The 17,277-nt window shown below is 42.3% G+C and overlaps 1 protein-coding gene across 1 annotated transcript in view; it reads left to right on the forward strand.

Annotated features, from left to right (window-relative positions):
- Positions 1–17,277, forward strand: part of LOC137371861 (zeta-sarcoglycan) — a 580,156-nt gene that overhangs the window by 442,457 nt on the left and 120,422 nt on the right. Inside the window, exon 4 of the mRNA XM_068034825.1 lies at positions 16,541–16,663. Coding sequence (XP_067890926.1) covers positions 16,541–16,663 — 123 coding nt within the window. The remainder of the gene's footprint in view (positions 1–16,540; positions 16,664–17,277) is intronic.

Genomic DNA, 17,277 nt, shown 5'->3' on the forward strand with positions numbered 1-17,277 from the left:
TAATAAAACAGTTATCTCAGTAAGCTATTACTTATGGATTTCCTGTGAGAAATCACTTAAAAGAAGCTGAACAGAAATGAATTATTAATTAGATTTTACACAAAGATTCAATAAAGAGACAGGTCACAAGTTGGAGACCATTTCATTTTGCCATTTAATGAAGATCAAAAAGTGTCTCTAGTTTGTGGATCTTGATTTCATTTACAGTAAAAGTTGAATTATAAAGGAAGAAAGACTGCTTCATATGGCTGGTAGATGCATCAATTCTGAGGCAGAAAGGAGGCAAAATTAAATGGCAAAGTAATATCCCAGCTCATAATGCCAAGGTTGGAGGAAACAGAATTGTAGCCTCTAAATGATCCGCTTTGGCATTCTTGCTCTGCAATCACAAAGAAAAGAAAGACTTGCATTTATATAGTGCCTTTCACAACCAAAGTGCTTTACAGTTACTTTTGAAGTGTAATCACTGTTGTAATGCAGGGAGCATGGCAACCCAATCTGCACACAGTGTGGCCTTACAAACAGAAATGTGATAATGACCAGATAATCTATTTTGTGATGTTGATTGAGGGATATTTTTTAGCCAGGATGCCAGGGACAATGCCTCTTCTCTTTTTTGAATAGTACCATGTGATCTTTTACATCCACCTGACAGGCCAAATTGGGCTTTGGTTTAACATCTCAGCTGAAAGATGGCACTTCCAACAGTGCAGCATTCCCTCAGTACTGCACTGGAGTGTCAACCTTGATTTTTATGGTCAAGTTCTGTAGTGGGATTTGAACCCAGAATGAGCCACAGCTGAGCCCTTGCCACAAAAAAGTTCACAAAACCCAAAACTATAATTAATTCAAGCTTTTAATATAATATAATTCAATGTGTAAGTGAAACTATAATATGCCAGGGTGTAATAAGTGATTCTGAAGCCATATTGAGGTAGATAATGTGGAAATAAAAACCACACGACATCAATGAATGCATTTTTTAAGAAGTTAAATGATAGTGTCAATCTCATTTGTGTGACTGTAAATTTGTCAAGTTTATCAGATAATTTTCTTCCTTCTCATTGACTAAGTGGTTAGGTCCTGATATTTTTCTTCTTTTACCTGTTTTCATTATTCACCATTAATACAAGAGCAGGTCAGAGGCTGGCAATTCAGCAGCGAGTAACTCACTTCCAAACTTCCCAAAGCCTATCCATTATCTACAAGGCGCAAGTCAGGAGTATGATGGAATACCGTCCACTTGCCTGGATGAGTGCAGCTTAAACAACACTCAAGAAGCCCGACACATCCAGGACAAAGCAGCTCACTTGCAACACATCCACCACCTTCAACATTCACTCTCTCCACAGTGTGTACCATCTACAAGATGCACTGTAGCAACTCGCCATGTCTCCTTTAGCAACCCCTTCCAAACCCTGACCTCTACCATCTAGAAGAACAAGGGCAGCAGATGCATGGGAACACCACCACCTGCAGATTCCCCTCCAAGTCACACAGCATCCTGACTTGGATATATATTGCCATTCCTTCACTGTCGCTGGGTCCAAAACTTGGAACTCCCTCTTCAAAAGCACTGTGGGACTGCAGCGGTTCAAGAAGGTGATTCACCACCACTTTCTCAAGGGTAGTTATGGTTGAGCAATAAATGCTGGCCTTGCCAGTGATGCCCACATCCCATGAATGAATAAAACAAAAATAATGAAAAACTTCACTCTCCAGTTTCAATTTTATCCTCAGTCACATTCCAGCAAAAAATAAATCTGCAAGAAACAGTGACCAGGGCAGGCAAATGGAAATAAGACTACTCTATGTCTGGACGATAAACAGCTGGTAGGGCCAAATGTCTTGTTTCAGTGTTGTAATTTCTATGCAACGTAATTGACCCTTACACTCAGGATTACAATTCCAAGAGTATCCCCCAATAAGAATACCATGCCCACTGCCTCCTCATCTTCTTTGTGCATTTTGCACATTTTTTCCATGATCTCATAGCACTCCCCTGCAAGAAAAATGTTGTGGAATCAAACAGGTGAGAGAGGCAACTCAGAAAAATAAGAGGGAAACTGGAAAGGTGAAATTAAATACGAAAAGAAGTAGAGAGAGGAACAGAGAATGGAAGGATGGGTGCGAAATAAACATGACGGAAGAAAAGGAAAGGGGACATGAAGGAGGAAGGGGAATAGAAGAATAAAGGAGAATTGAAGAAGGAAGGGAAGTGGAAGAGGAAAGGAGATTTGAAGAAAGAGTGAGGGAGAAAAAAGCTATATAGGTGTTAGGTAGAGAAAAAAGAACAAGAGGAAAGAAGATATGAAGGGAAAAGGAGAAGAAATGCAATATTTGTTATATATATATATAAGAACTTGTGTATGAAAAACAAACTTATATTTTTATTCATTTCAACAATGCTGCATTTCAGGCAACAGGGAGAGAAAAGAAAGATGTTGTGGGGGATGCTGGAGTGTGGTGGAGAGTTAGGGGGCAGAATAAGAGACAACAAACCTCTTGTTAGACCAAGTGAGAGGATGTGAGTCTTTTGAAGAGGTAGGGGAAAAGTATCCTCTTTGACAGCAGGTTGAGCAGAGAGGCAAAAAGAAGGGGATACTTTGTTAAGGTAGGGAAAGAAAGAGAGAGGAATTGACAGAAACCCAATTCAATCTTCATATATCTCTGAGTCAAGATGATATATAATTTGATGGGAACTTGGGCATGATGGTGTTCTCACAATGTTGATTCTCTTGCCCTTCTCAGTGGTAGAGGTCATGTGGCTGGGAGGTGCTGTCAAAGTAACCCAAGTGAGTTGCTGCAGTTTCATCCTATTGATCATACATACTGCAGTCAGATTGCACTGATGATGGAGGGAGTGGATATTGAGTCCAGTGGCAGGGGGGCCAATGACTCAAATTGCTCCTTCCTGAATGATGTAGAGTTCCTTGTTCTGGTAACCACACCCATCCAGGTAACTAATAAATGTTCTATTCTCCTACAGACGTCAGTCTCACAGAGGATGAAAAAGCTTTGAGGTTTAAAGAGCTGAGCCATTCATCCCAGAAAACCCATCCTCTGTCTTACTTTTGTAGCTACAGTATGAATATAGCTGGTCTAAGTTTAGCTTCTGGTCAGTGAAGACCTCCAATATTCTGGGTGAACATGGTGGTAGTACTATTGTTGACGATCAGATGGAGATGGCTGGTTTTCTGTTGTTTAAATGATTGTTACCTAGTTCTTCAGTGGAGAAAATATTACCTACCTCTTATCAGATGAAGCTTGGATACTATCGAAGTCTGCTGTATTATTGGAGGAGTTGTGAACAACTGTATGTTTCCAATCTACCAATTTGAACTTCAGGGAACATATAATTTGCTTTATCTTTCTTCATCTCAGGATATGGGCATCCCTGCAAGGCCAGCATTTATTGCATTTATTTTAACTCCCCTTGAGAAGTTAGTTGTGGGTTCCCGTGTTGAACTGTTGCAGTCCATGTGGTGAAGGTGCTCCCACAATACTGTTAGGTAGCTACCTCTTTGTCCATGCTTTGGGTCACTCAATATAATCTCTCCACCTTTGGATTGATGACTTTTTCCTTTGTGACATGTCTTGAGATGCTTTTCTATGTTATGGGCAAGTGCATATAATTATTATATATTTGACGACGATAGAATAAATAGGCCAGGATTTTCCTCTCTGGTGACAATGCTGTCAGAAGTGTGGTAGAGCAAGGCTTGTGGCTGCCGTCCAGTCTCAGCACTGATGCTGTTGGATTTCCTGGAGTCAGCTTAAATATAGAGTGTTTTGACAAGCTTCTGAGATCCAAAATGTCAGTGCTACTGCAGGACTCTTGTACCTCCAACAGAGGAAAAGAGGCTGGTTGCTACTGGAAAAGAAAAAACGCATAATTTGACAATGTCGATAAACAGCGAAAGAAAGACATGCATTTATATAGCACCTTTCATGACCTCAGGATTTACAGCCAATGAATTACCTGGGCTGAATTTAATTGGGGTGCCAGCACGCCTTTGAACTCGGCGGGGCGCCCGCATTCACCGGCTGCCGCAGAGCCCCCACGATATTAATCGCCGGGGCTCATTAGAATCACAGTACCGAGCCGCCCCACCCATATTATGCAGGGTGAAGCAGGACATTCGGCGCAGTGAGTCTTTGACAGCTGTGCAGCAGCTACTTGGGCCCTATTTTAAACGTTCCAGCACCTGCTTCCTGACAGCTGTCAAAGAAATACTTACCTGACTGCTAAAGAGTGGGGCTGCTGTCAATCCGGCAGCAAAGTAGAAAGTGCTGCAGAAATCCAGCAGGTCAGGCAGCATCTGTGGAGAGAGAAGCAGTGTTAACTTGTCCAAGTTCACAGACCTGAAAGTTAACTCTGCTTCTCTCTCCACAAATGCTGCCTGACCTACTGAGTTACCCCAGTACTTTCCGCTTTGCTGCCACATACTTATCCTGCTGTGATCCAGTGTCTTGTGAAGTTGCGATCCTCTTCTCCCACTCAAGTGTAAGATTCCTTCTTGTAGGCGTGCCTACCTGAGTGAATAATCTTAATTTTGCACATTCCAGGACGTGAGACTTAAATAGACCATGAAAGGAATGACAGAGGTTTACAGAGAACATACTGACACAAATGGGAATGCACGGGTGTCACAGCAATGTAAATATGTCTTTCACTAAATGTTCCTCACCAACATGTGTGTCTTTTTCTCTGTGTGAATGATGTGTGCCAGCATGTAGTGCCAATGTCACATCCCATTGCACCATTGGCCCTTCAGGACAGCCAACGTCTTCAATAACAGCATTGTCATGCCAGCATTACTCATGAGTGTCTCCACGGACTCAGTGACATGACAGCTGCTGCCTCTAATGCCAGGGTCCTGTGCTTGAACAAGGGGGACTACAATAGAATGAGGGAGGACTTGGCTAAAATGGACTGGAAACAAAGATTTTACGGTGGGACAGTTGACGAGCAGTGGAGGACTTTCAAAGCAATTTTTCAAAGTGCTCAGCAAAAGTATATTCCAGTGAAAAGGAAGGACTGGAAGAAAAGGGGTAATCTGCCATGGGTGTCTAAGGAAATAAGGGAGGCTATCAAATTGAAAGAGAAGGCATACAAAGTGGCCAAAAGCAGCATGAAACTAGAAGATTGGGAAAACTTTAAAGGTCAACAGAAAGCTACAAAAAGAGCTATAAAGAAAAGTAAGATAGAACATGAGAAAAAACTAGCACAGAATATAAAGACAGATAGCAAAGGTTTCTATAAATATATAAAACGAAAAAGAGTGGCTAAAGTAAACGTTGGTCCTTTAGAGGATGAGAAGGGGAATTTAGTTATGGGATATGATGAAATGGCCGAGGCATTGAACAGGTATTTTGTATCGGTCTTCACAGTGGAGGACATTAATAACATGCCAGTAATTGACAAAGAGACGAACGTAGGTGAGGACCTGGAAACAATCATTATTACGGAAGAAGTAGTGTTGGGCAAGCTAATGGAGCTAAGGATTGATAAGTCTCCTGGCCCTGATGGAATGCATCCCAGGGTACTAAAAGAGATGGCGGGAGAAATAGCAGGTGCACTGAAGGTAATTTTCCAAAATTCGCTGGACTCTGGGGTAGTCCCAGCTGATTGGAAAACAGCAGATGTGACGCCACTGTTTAAAAAGGGAGGTAGACAAAAGATGGGGAATTATAGACCGGTTAGCTTAACCTCTGCAGTGGGGAAGATGCTTGAGTCTATTATCAAGGAAGAAATAGCAGGGCATCTCGATAGAAATTGTCCCGTTGGGCAGACGCAGCATGGGTTCATGAACAGGAAGCAGCAAGTGGGGATAAATGAGTGCTATTCTGGGTGGCAATCAGTCACTAGTGGTGTGCCTCAGGGATCGGTGTTGGGACCGCAATTATTTACAATTTATATAGATGATTTGGAGTTCGGGACCACGTGAAGGGTGTCAAAGTTTGCAGATGACACTAAGTTGAGTGGCAGAGCAAAATGTGCAGATGATTGTGAAACTTTGCAGAGGAACATAGATACATTGAGTGAGTGGGCAAAGGTCTGGCAGATGGAATGCAATGTTAATAAATGTGAAGTCATTCATTTCGGAAGGAGTAACAGTAAAAAGGATTATTACTTGAATGGTAAAACGTTGCGGCATGCTGCTACGCAGAGGGACCTAGGTGTCCTTGTGCATGAATCACAGAAGGTTGGTCTGCAGGTACAGCAAGTAATTAGGAAGGCAAATGGAATTTTGTCCTTCATTGCTAAAGGAATTGAGTTTAAAAGCAGAGAGGTTATGCTGCAGCTGTATAAGGTACTGGTGAGGCCGCACCTGAAGTACTGTGTGCAGTTTTGGTCTCCTTACTTGAGAAAGGATATACTGGCACTGGAGAGGGTGCAGAGGAGGTTCACTAGGTTGATTCCGGAGTTGAGGGGGTTGGCTTATGAGGAGAGACTGAGTAGATTGGGATTATATTCATTGGAGTTCAGAAGAATGAGGGGGGATCTTTTAGAAACATATAAAATCATGAAGGGAATAGATAAGATACAAGTAGAGAGGATGTTTCCACTGGCAGGTGAAGCTAGGACAAGAGGGCATAGCCTCAAGATTAGAGGGAGAAGATTTAGGACTGAATTAAGAAGGAACTTCTTCACCCAGAGGGTTGTTAATCTATGGAATTCCTTGCCCAGTGAAGTAGTTGACGCTTCTTCAGTAAATGTCTTTAAAGCTAAGGTAGATATCTTTTTGAACAATAAAGGAATTAAGGGATATGGTGGGAGCGCGGGTAAGTGGATCTGAGTCCATGAAAAGATCAGCCATGATCTTATTGCATGGCGGAGCAGGCTCGAGGGGCCGGACGGCCTACTCCTGCTCCTAGTTCTTATGATCTTATGCATCACCTCACACTTCTCAGGATTAAATTCCATTTGCCACTGCTCCACCCATCCTACCAGCCCATCTATATATTCATTTACGCAGGGATGCTGCAGATGTGGACTGGTGCACAGCAGGTGAACGAGGGTGATGTGTGGCTTGCAGAGCTCATGTCGTGTTCCTATGGAGCAGAGAACCTTTGTCTGATAAGCCACTTCTATACATCCCTAACTCACTGCTGGACCCACATACAGAGCCTGGGTGCCATCTGCCCTCCCATGTGTCTTTCATGTTGTAGATCTTCAGTGTCCTCATAGTCCGAGGAGGAATCCTGTTCACGTCTCTCCTCATCATACCAGGCCTGGCCCCTATTGGGTGCGTAGTTGTGCAGAGCAGCAAAGAAAGGAGCTGACCTTTTCGGCCCGTAGTACAGGGCATCACCCTGTCCATACAGACATTGGAGGCGCTCCTTCAACATGCCGATCTCCTGCTCAATGGTGGCTCATGTAGCTCAGCGGCTCTCCTCTGCAGCAGTGATGGAGTCTCTCACTGGTGTCGGGAGCCATGTCTGCAAAGGATAGCCCTTATCTCCAAGAAGCCACCCCTCCATCTGAGCCAGTTTAGTGAACAGCAGTGGCAGCTGGAACTGGCACAAGATCCAGGTGTCATTGCAGCTTTCTGAGAAGCAGTCACACATTCACTGCAAGCATCTGCGGTGTTCACATTCCAGCTTCACTTAGATTGAGAGGGCTGCTTCATTGGTGACGTCTGCAGGTGGTGGCCTGGCAGTAGGCCTGATGGCCACATGAGTACAGTCTATGAACATTACAACCTATGGTTCTCCGTCAATGGTGCCAGAACCACTGGCCCTCTGGGCCTGGCTGTGAGTCCGTCCTGAAGCAGACATCCTCACTGGCCCTCTGGTGCAGGGCATTGGTGACCTCCCTGATGCAGCGGTGCACTGCTGACTGTGTGACCCCAATAAGGTCTCTGGTGGGTCCCTGAAAGGCTGCAGAGGCATCAGGCATGGGAACCTCTGACACTATGAGGAACAAAGGTATGGGATGTCCATCGGACCCCATGGGCTGCAGGTCATCCTTGAGCAGGACACAGAGACGTATCACCACCCTCTCTATATGCGCAATCTCCTCTGACACTTGTGCTCTGACATCCAATGGCACAGAGGGCAGCTGCTCATGACCAGGAGCCTTTCCGTGGATTACACCTGCCTGTTGGTATTGCCTCTGGCACATACAGATCCTCATGTGCAGAGGATCACACAATGTAGGATGAGTCATGCCTATTTCCGTGTGATAAATAATGTTGAACCCTGCTTGTATTCGAAGGTTCCTAACAGGGCATGGATTGGTGTTGTCGGGTACATCAGCTGCTTTCCTGGATCAACTATGTGGCGTGCCATGGCATTGCCCACCTTGGCCAACACTCAGAGTGGCACAGCATGACCACATCAAGATCCTATCAGCTGAATCGATTGCCCCCACCATCCATAAAACCTTAATATTCCTGCCCTTTCTGGCACCCTCCCCACACACAGGGTGTCTAGTGTGCCATTGCCCCCTCACAAACACAGAGTGTACACTATTAATGGAGGAATGGTACATGCGCCTCCCTTCATGCCAGCACAGCTTTCCCTCCAGTAATCCCAGACTCCCTTCCTTTCAGAATGCAGTGAGACCCCTGTGTATCCTTCCCCCCTCCCTCCTCCATTTAAGAATGCAGAGTAGGACCCCTGTGCATCGTCCCTCTCTCCTCCCTTCCAGAATGCAGAGTTAGACCCCTGTGTATCCCCACAGCCTCCTCCCTTCCGTAAGGCAGAGTGAGGACCCGTCGGCTTTTCACATCGTGAACGGGATGGCATGACACGTAACGGCCGCCCGTTCAATGAAAAATCTGGCAGTATCGGTGGAGAGGCGGTGGGCTGCATAATCAGCAAAGGTAAGTAAGCATTACCATATGCTAATTGTGGTGCTGCCACCGCCGGTAAAATGTGTTGGGCCTGTCTCAACGTCGCAGGTCGAGGCAGGCCTCTCCCCGCAGTATTTTACCAGCCTCCACGTCGCAACTCACGGTGTTGAGGGGCTGGTAAAATACAGCCCCCTGAGCCAGGTACATGTGCACAAAACTCTGCCTGCAGGCCTCTCCCCGCAGTATTTTACCAGCCTCCACGTCGCAACTCACGGTGTTGAGGGGCTGGTAAAATACAGCCCCCTGAGCCAGGTACATGTGCACAAAACTCTGCCTGCTATCTCTCAATAATGTGCCTTAGATCCAATATCAGAATTTCTTTTCCACTTTCGACAATGGATATTCCTATGACCAATGTTCCCACTAAGCAGTGTGTGTGCGTAGCTGAGCAAAAGCCTGAAAGGTACCATGCAGGCCTTGTTCTTGTTAAATACCTTGCGCCCACGGCCGAGCAAAAAAATGTAGAGGTACCATGCTTTGAGAAAACTGACGGCGCACAACAATGACATTTTAAAGGGAACATTACCTATGATCTCTTTAAGCAAGATTGCCAATTTGTGTGAAATTATGGAGGGTTAAGTGCTGTGGACACATGCCCAGGAGAAACTGGACGGAGATTGCCTACTCACGTCACTTATGGTTAATGAAGAGAAGATGCTTTATCCCACCAATCTATGCTGCATTCAAAAGCAGGTGAAAGGACAGTATGCTGACCCATTACACCTTCCAGTTCAAATTTACACCATACAGTTCCAGACTACAGCAAAAACATCTCCGTCAAGTTTTTTTTTAATGAATTAATTGAAGGCAAAATTAAATACTATTACATAATTTAAGAAAGTTAATGGAACATTTGGAGTAGTTATGGAAAAGGACAAGGAAAAAAATCAAAGGAGAAAATACTCAACAAGAAGAGCTCTAATTTCAGTGAGTTGAAAAGGAATCTGGCTCAGATGGATTGGAAACCTGATTGGCAGGTAAAACAGCAAAAGACCAATGCGGGGGGGGGGGGGGGGGGGGGGTGGCTTCAAAGAGGATATATTTCAGGTATCGTACAGATATATTCCAATGAAGGGCATCAAAAGCTGGAGCTCCCTGGATGGCTAAAGAAATAGAGGTTAAAATGAAACAGCAAAAGGAGGCTTATGACAAAAGAAAGCTTCATAATACAGCAGAGAATCAAGCTAAATACAGAGTGCAAAGAAGAACTGATAAAGAAAATAAGAAACTCAAAGAGACTATATGAGAAAAGATAAGTGGATAACATAAAAAGGAACACTAAAGTCTTTGACTACTCTTTTAATATTTACATGTTTGTAAAAGGAAAGGTGGGGCTGATTAAGGACCAAAAATATTTTTTTTTTGTGGAGACAGAGGGCATGGCTGAGGTACTAATTGGGTACATTGCATCTACATTCACTGCCAGTGTAAGAGGAGAGGGTAAGGGGAATTAGATAGCATAAAAATAAAGAGGAGGTACTTTGAAAGTTGGCAGTGTTTGAGATATAAAAGTCACCTGGTCCAGAAGGGATACATCTAAGGTTGCTGAGGGAAGTAAGGGTAGAAATAGTGGAAGCTCTGGCCACAATCTTTTAAAACTTGTTGGAGGCAGGAATGATACCAGAGGACTTAAGGGCTGCAAAGGTTACACCTCTGTTCAAAAAGGGGGAGAGAAATAAACCAGGTAACTACCATTTTTTTTTCTCTTCATTCATGGGATGTGGGTGTCTCTGGCTAGGTCAGCATTTATTGCCCACCCCTAATTGCTCTAAAAAGGTGATGGTGAGCTGCCTTATTGAACCGCTGCAGTCTTTGGGTGTAGGTACACCTACGGTGCTGTTAGGAAGGGAGTTCCTGGGTTTTCACCCAGTGACAGCGAAGGAACAGCGATATAGATCCAAGTAAGGATCATGTGTTGCTCGGAGGGGAACTTGCAGGTGGTGGTGTTCCCATGCATCTACTGTCCTTGTCCTTCTAGGTGGTAGAAGTCACATGTTTGGAAGGTGCTGTCGAAGGAGCCTTGGTGCGTTGCTGCAATGCAACTTGTAGATGGTACACACTGCTGCCACTGTATATCAGTGGTGAAGGGAGTGAATGTTTGTGGATGGGGTGAAAATCAAGCAGGCTGCTTTATCCTGGATGTTGTTGAGCTTGAGTGTTGTTGGAGCTGCACCCATCCAGGCAAGTGGAGAGTATTCCATCACACTCCTGACTTGTGCCTTGTAGATGGTAGACAGGCTTTGGGGAGTCAGGAGGGGAGTTACTCGCCACAGAATTCCCAGCCTCTGACCTGCTCTTGTAGCCGCAGCATTTATGTGGCTGGTCCAGTTCAGTTTTTGGTCAATGGTGACCCCCAGGATGTTGATAGTGGGGGAGTCAGCGATGGTAATGCCATTGAAAGTCAAGGGGAGCTGGTTAGATTCTCTCTTGTTTGAGATGGTCATTGCCTGGCACTTGTGTGGTGCGAATGTTACTTGCCACTTATCAGCTCAAGCCTGGCTGTTGTTCAGATCTTGCTGCATATGGGCATGAGCTGGTTCAGTATCTGAGGAGTCGCGAATAGTGCTGAACATTGTGCAACATCAGCGAACATCCCCACTTCTGACCTTATGATGGAGGGAAAGTCATTGATGAAGCAGCTGAAGATGGTTGGGCCTAGGACACTACCCTGAGGAACTCCTGCACTGACGTCCTGGGACTGAGATGATTGATCTCCAACAACCACAACCATCTTCCTTTGTGCTAGGTATGACTCCAACTAGCGGAGAGTTTTCCCCTGATTCCCATTGACTCCAGTTTTGCCAGGGCTTCTTGATGTCACACTCAGTCAAATGCTGCTTTGATGTCGAGGGCAGTCACTCCCACCTCACCTCTGGAGTTCAGCTCTTTTGTCCATGTTTGAACCAAGGCTGCAATGAGGTCAGGAGCTGAGTGGCCCTGGTGGAACCCAAACTGAATGTCAGTAAGCAAGTTATTGCTGAGCAAGTGCTGCTTGATAGCACTGTCAATGACTCCTTCCATCACTTTACTGATGATCAAGAGTAGACTGATAGGGTGGTAATTGGCCAGGTTGGATTTGTCCTGCTTTCTGTGCACAGGACATACCTGGGCAATTTTCCACATTGCCGGGTAGATGCCAGTGTTGTAGCTGTACTGGAACAGCTTGGCTAGGGGTGCACACCTGTTCTGGAGCATAAGTCTTCAGTCGTATTGCTGGAATGTTGTCAGGGCCCATAGCCTTTGCAGTATCCAGTGCCTTCAGCCATTTCAGCCTAATATCAGTGGTGGGAAAACCTCTAGCGACAAGACAATAATTAATTGGCACTTGGAAAAAAATGGGGTACTAAATGACAGCCATGTGTGACTAACCTGAGTGTATTCTACAATGAAGTAATAGAGAGGGTTGATAAAGTCAGTGTAGTTGCTGTTGTGCATATGGAATTTCAAAAGACATTTGATAAATTGCCATATAATAGATTTATTAACAAAATTGAAGCCCATGGGATTAAAAAAGGTCATAGTGAACAGTTGATTTCCAGACTGGAGGGAAGTATACAGTGATGTTTTCCAAGGCTCAGTATTGGATCATTACTCTTTTTGGTACATTAATGGCCTAGACTTGGATAGACGAGGCATTATTTCAAAGTTAGTGGAAAAGTGCAGAAATGTAGTAAACCATGAGGAGGATAGTAGCAGACTTCAGTAGGACGTGGACAGACTGGTGAAATGGGCTGACATGTGGTAGATGAAATTTAGTGCAGAGAAGTGTGAAGTGATGCACATTGGAACGAAAAATGAGGAGCAGCAATATAATCTAAATGGTCAAATTTTGAAGGGGGCGCGGGCACAGAGAGACCTGGGGGTGCATATTCACAAATCCAGTGGTGGCACCAATCAAAATAATGGAATTATTTGGTAAATACTTGGAAGTCTCAGCACCTTGCATACATATCAGTTGCCCTATCATTTCCTTGAAACCCATCTTTGTTCTCCATAGTGCTGTATGGAAATATGGGAAAATTAGAAGCTCAGTGTTGTGCCTTGGGTTCTAAACCTGATTTGTTACATTTTTTAACTGTTCCTCTATTTAATGAAGAGTATGCAGTTTTATTGAAGTAAAAGAGTAAGTGAGTGAATTAAAAGAAAAGAAATGTTAATGTATTTCCTATGGCCAGTGTGTGGAGAAGTTCTACCGGGCACATGCTGAGCTTTCTGAGTCTGATAACCAATGTTTCCTCTAACTTTCTTTTGGAATGCACAGGTGATTTATGAAAGTGTGTGGCCCCTTTAAACATTTTTACACAGTCCACGTGGTAACTTAAAGGGGCCAGCTTGTGCGGGGAATTTTGGGTTGCTGTACAGCCGTGTGGCTTAGAAGGAACATTGCTGAAAACTGTCATCCAGTCTGGTCCTGACTTATACAGTAATATGTATCCATTCATGCAAACATCTTGGATGATTCCCAAAATGTCAGCGGGATCAGTGGGCTATTGTAGTTTGATTTGTAATGGCCAATTCATTTTCTTTGATTTGCCTTAGTGAAGTGCTTTGTTATGTTTTTTCTACATTCAGTGTGCTACATAAATGCAATTTTTTGTTAGTGAATCAAATATCTCCACAGATAGTTAAATATTCTCAGCTAAGAATAGTGGTGGTTATTTTTCTATAAATGCAGTCTATCAGTGTATTCTAAGGTTATTGAAGTTGTGAAGATTGTAGCACTTATGAACAAAATTCACAAATATTCTTCCCTGGCTAGAGCATTTGATAGAGCTACTAAGCCCCTCTAACTTGTGCAGTTATGCAGGTAATTTCTCCTCAACATAGTGAATTTAGAGAAAATTAAAAAGAAACACTAGTGTTTAAGTGTGCCTGAGTGTTGTGGGCAATTTAGTACTGTAGACTTGCTGTCTGTAGCGACTGAGTTGAAACAGTTCAAACCTGTTTTCATTTAAAACATTTAGAACAGTCTTACCCTGGCTTGGATAAAAAACCAGGTTCAGGATAAGGAATGATACAGTTCCCAGTCACGACTGCAACAAATCCCTGAGCAGTAACAAAGACCTTGTTTTGAAAATTAATATTTAAACATTCATTTAATTTACTGTGTTTATAGATTTGAGCTGGGATTTTAAATTTTTTGTATCTTTTCCAGATATTGGGATAATTAAAATGTATTTTAAATTCTTTAACATTACATCAAGCATTAAATTATATTTTGGTTAAATACAGTATTCTTATCATCAGTGTTTAATCATCCCTTTTAAAGAAACTTTGGAAATGGGGCTTTACAAGATTGTCTTCATTAAAGTTTAACTTGAGGGAAGCTTCATTATTCAATAATATGCTTCTCTAGTGTTGCTGTATACTTGCGTGAGTTTTCAACCAATTAATTGAATCCTATCTAAATTAGGTGCGCCATCCATTGGCAAAGACAAAACAGCAAGGTCAGACAGCTGCACGCTGCTCAGAATAAAGATCCAGCTCTTTTCTTCTATAGTGCTTCTCTGAATTGAAATTGCCTAGCAGTTCTACGTCATGGGTTGCTGTAGGTTGAAAACTCAATAGAGGTGTTCCAAACTCAATATTCTTTTTTTTATCTCGCCATCAATGTGTGGTAATCCCTGCCACCAGTCTCAAGCTAGTTTCCAATAAGATAAACTGATTTCTAACTGCATATAAACAGATAACTGTTGGAATGCTTCCACATAAATCCTGTAAAATTGGTTTCACTGGATTGAACTTGCTGAGTACCTTGAATTACCTTGATCTAGTTGCAAGTTCTAAAATTACACAAAGAAAACTACACAAATAATATATTATATCGTGGGTGTGAGTAATAATCTGAGTCATATAATTGAAACTCTTAGAATTCCTGACCTGGTATCATTGTGGAAGCACCATCACCAAAGGAGCTGCAACAAGTCAAGGAAATGGCCAACCAGCACCTTCTCAAGGCCACTGGGGATGGGCAATAAGTGCAGCCTTGCTCGTTTGCTCAAATCTCAAGAGCAAATAAAAACAAAATAAATCATTGAATTAGGAGTGTCATTTGAGTAGAAGAAAAGTAGAGGGAAACAGTAAAATATAATAATGAAGCAACCATATGAAATTTTATAAAGAAAGACTTCCATTTGTATCGTGGCTTTCATGACCACCAAACATCCCAAAGTGCTTTACAGCCAATGAAGTACTTTTTGAAGTGTAGTCACTGTTGTAATGTAGGGAATGTGGCAACCAATTTGCACACAGCAAGCTCCCACAAACAGCAATGTGATAATGACCAGATAATCTGTTTTTATAATGTTGTTTAAGGGATAAGTATTAAATATTGACCAGGGCACTGGGGATAAATCCTTGCTTTTCTTCAAAATAGTGCCATGGGATCGTTTATGTCCACCTGAGAAGGCAGATAGGACCTCAGCTTAACGCCTCATCCAAAAGATAACACCTCTGACAGTGCAGCACTCTGTCAGTACTGCACTGAAGCATCTGCCTAGATAGTTGCACCCACAACCTTCTGACTCAGAGATAAGAGTGCTGTCATTTCAGGTCTGTGACCTTTCACCTGAAATGTTAACTCTGCTTCTTTTTCCACAGATGCTGCCGAACCTGCTGAGTATTTCCAGCATTTTCTGTTTTTATTTCAGATTTCCAGCATCTGCAGTATTTCGCTTTTATATAAGAGTGCTACCAACTGAGTCACAGCTGATACACATAGAACTTATGTCCTTTTCTTAACAGCAATCTAACAAGTATCTTTTACCGTAACTCTGTCCAAGAACCAGAACATTTTTCATTTACATCTATCAATTTCAACCAGAGTAAGAAAAAAATAATGGTTTGCATTTATATAGCATCTTAGCAAGATCTTTCCATGCCCTATTATTTGTGGTACATTATGTTACTGCACCAATAACTGTGCTACTGGGCTGCTCCTAATTATAACTTATTTATATTGCATGTAAGTTCTGGGACTTTGCAATCAAGACTGGATAAACCAGATTTATTTTTGGAAATTTTTATGCAAGCTGCTATGCTGACTTGAATTTCAATATCTGGGTTCAGAAAATAAGGAATTATCTGCAAGTAGAACTGAGAGAAATGTGACATCCAAAAGCACTTTATGGTGTCTGTTAATAGTGAGTTGTCTGAGTAGTACAAGGATTACTACTTACTTTATAATTTCCCTCCTTTTAAAAAATAAAAATCTCTTCATGGTAGTCCTGAAGCTTTGGTAATTTTAATTCTGTTTTCGACACACAGCAGGAATTGCATGAAGCTTTTGAGTCTGAACCTAATTGAGGAAATATGACCTATTCTTATGCTTATTTGCCTGACAGTATATTGTGTCATCTTCCAGTAACAAAAGATAAAGGCTGTTTGAGAAAATTACTCGCAACATTCATTGTTGCATTTAAGTTGGGATCATGAATGTGATACTTTGAAACATTAATAAAAGCATCTGGTAGATTGGATAACAAATTAACCAAGAGGCTCAGAAGAGATCATAACTTTAATCTTAGATTTTTGTTATTATTGTAACTCCATGAGTATAATTACATAGAGCATCTGTTTCGGGAAAACTTATAAAGATTATTTTACTTTGCCTTGTTATTATCAGCCAATGAAGCATTTGCCATAAACTGTGTTTTCTGTTTCTTGTCCAATTCTAGGTTCTAATGCTGTGGAAGCCCAGTGCAGAAGGTTTGAGGTAAAAGCACAGGATGGCGAGAAGGTACTGTTTTCTGCAGATGAAAATGAAATTGCCATTGGCATTGACAAACTTCGTGTAACAGGTAACACTCATTAAAACATAAAACCTTTTTTATATGTCATCTTTCATTGAATCATACATTAGAGATTAAACAATTGTCCTGTTCAGTTCTTCTGTATGATATTCAGGCAGTAATGTTAAGCCAGAAATGGTAAAATGATCAAGAACATTGAAATTGGTAAGAGTAATTCAAGTAAAGAGCATGGGATGAAGGATTGGTCCTGGCAGGGATTATGTATCATTTAGTTTCGAAATGAAATTATTCTGAACTGATTTTCACTCTGCTTTCATGTTGAGGCAGTGAGCCAAATGATTTAACTGCAATAAAATGTTCCTAGGATAAACATCAGTGTCAATTCTATATTGATTCTGTATCATTATCGTTATCATACAGAAAGATTTCTTCAAGCGACATATTGCTAATAATCTGCTATCAAAATATGGTACAATCTGAAGTCACTTACTGCAGCGAAGTTTACTTGATCACCTTTTGTAGCACACTGCATCTCATACTCAGTCCTGATGCTTTATAATGGGAAAAAAATCAAATTTTTTGAGCTAGGCCACTCAGCTACACAATAACAAACCCTAGAATTGAGGTTGTAACATCTTTAGAATCTTTGGTTGAATTTGTAT

This window comes from Heterodontus francisci, chromosome 1, assembly GCF_036365525.1.
Source record: "Heterodontus francisci isolate sHetFra1 chromosome 1, sHetFra1.hap1, whole genome shotgun sequence".
NCBI classification, from domain to species: domain Eukaryota; kingdom Metazoa; phylum Chordata; class Chondrichthyes; order Heterodontiformes; family Heterodontidae; genus Heterodontus; species Heterodontus francisci.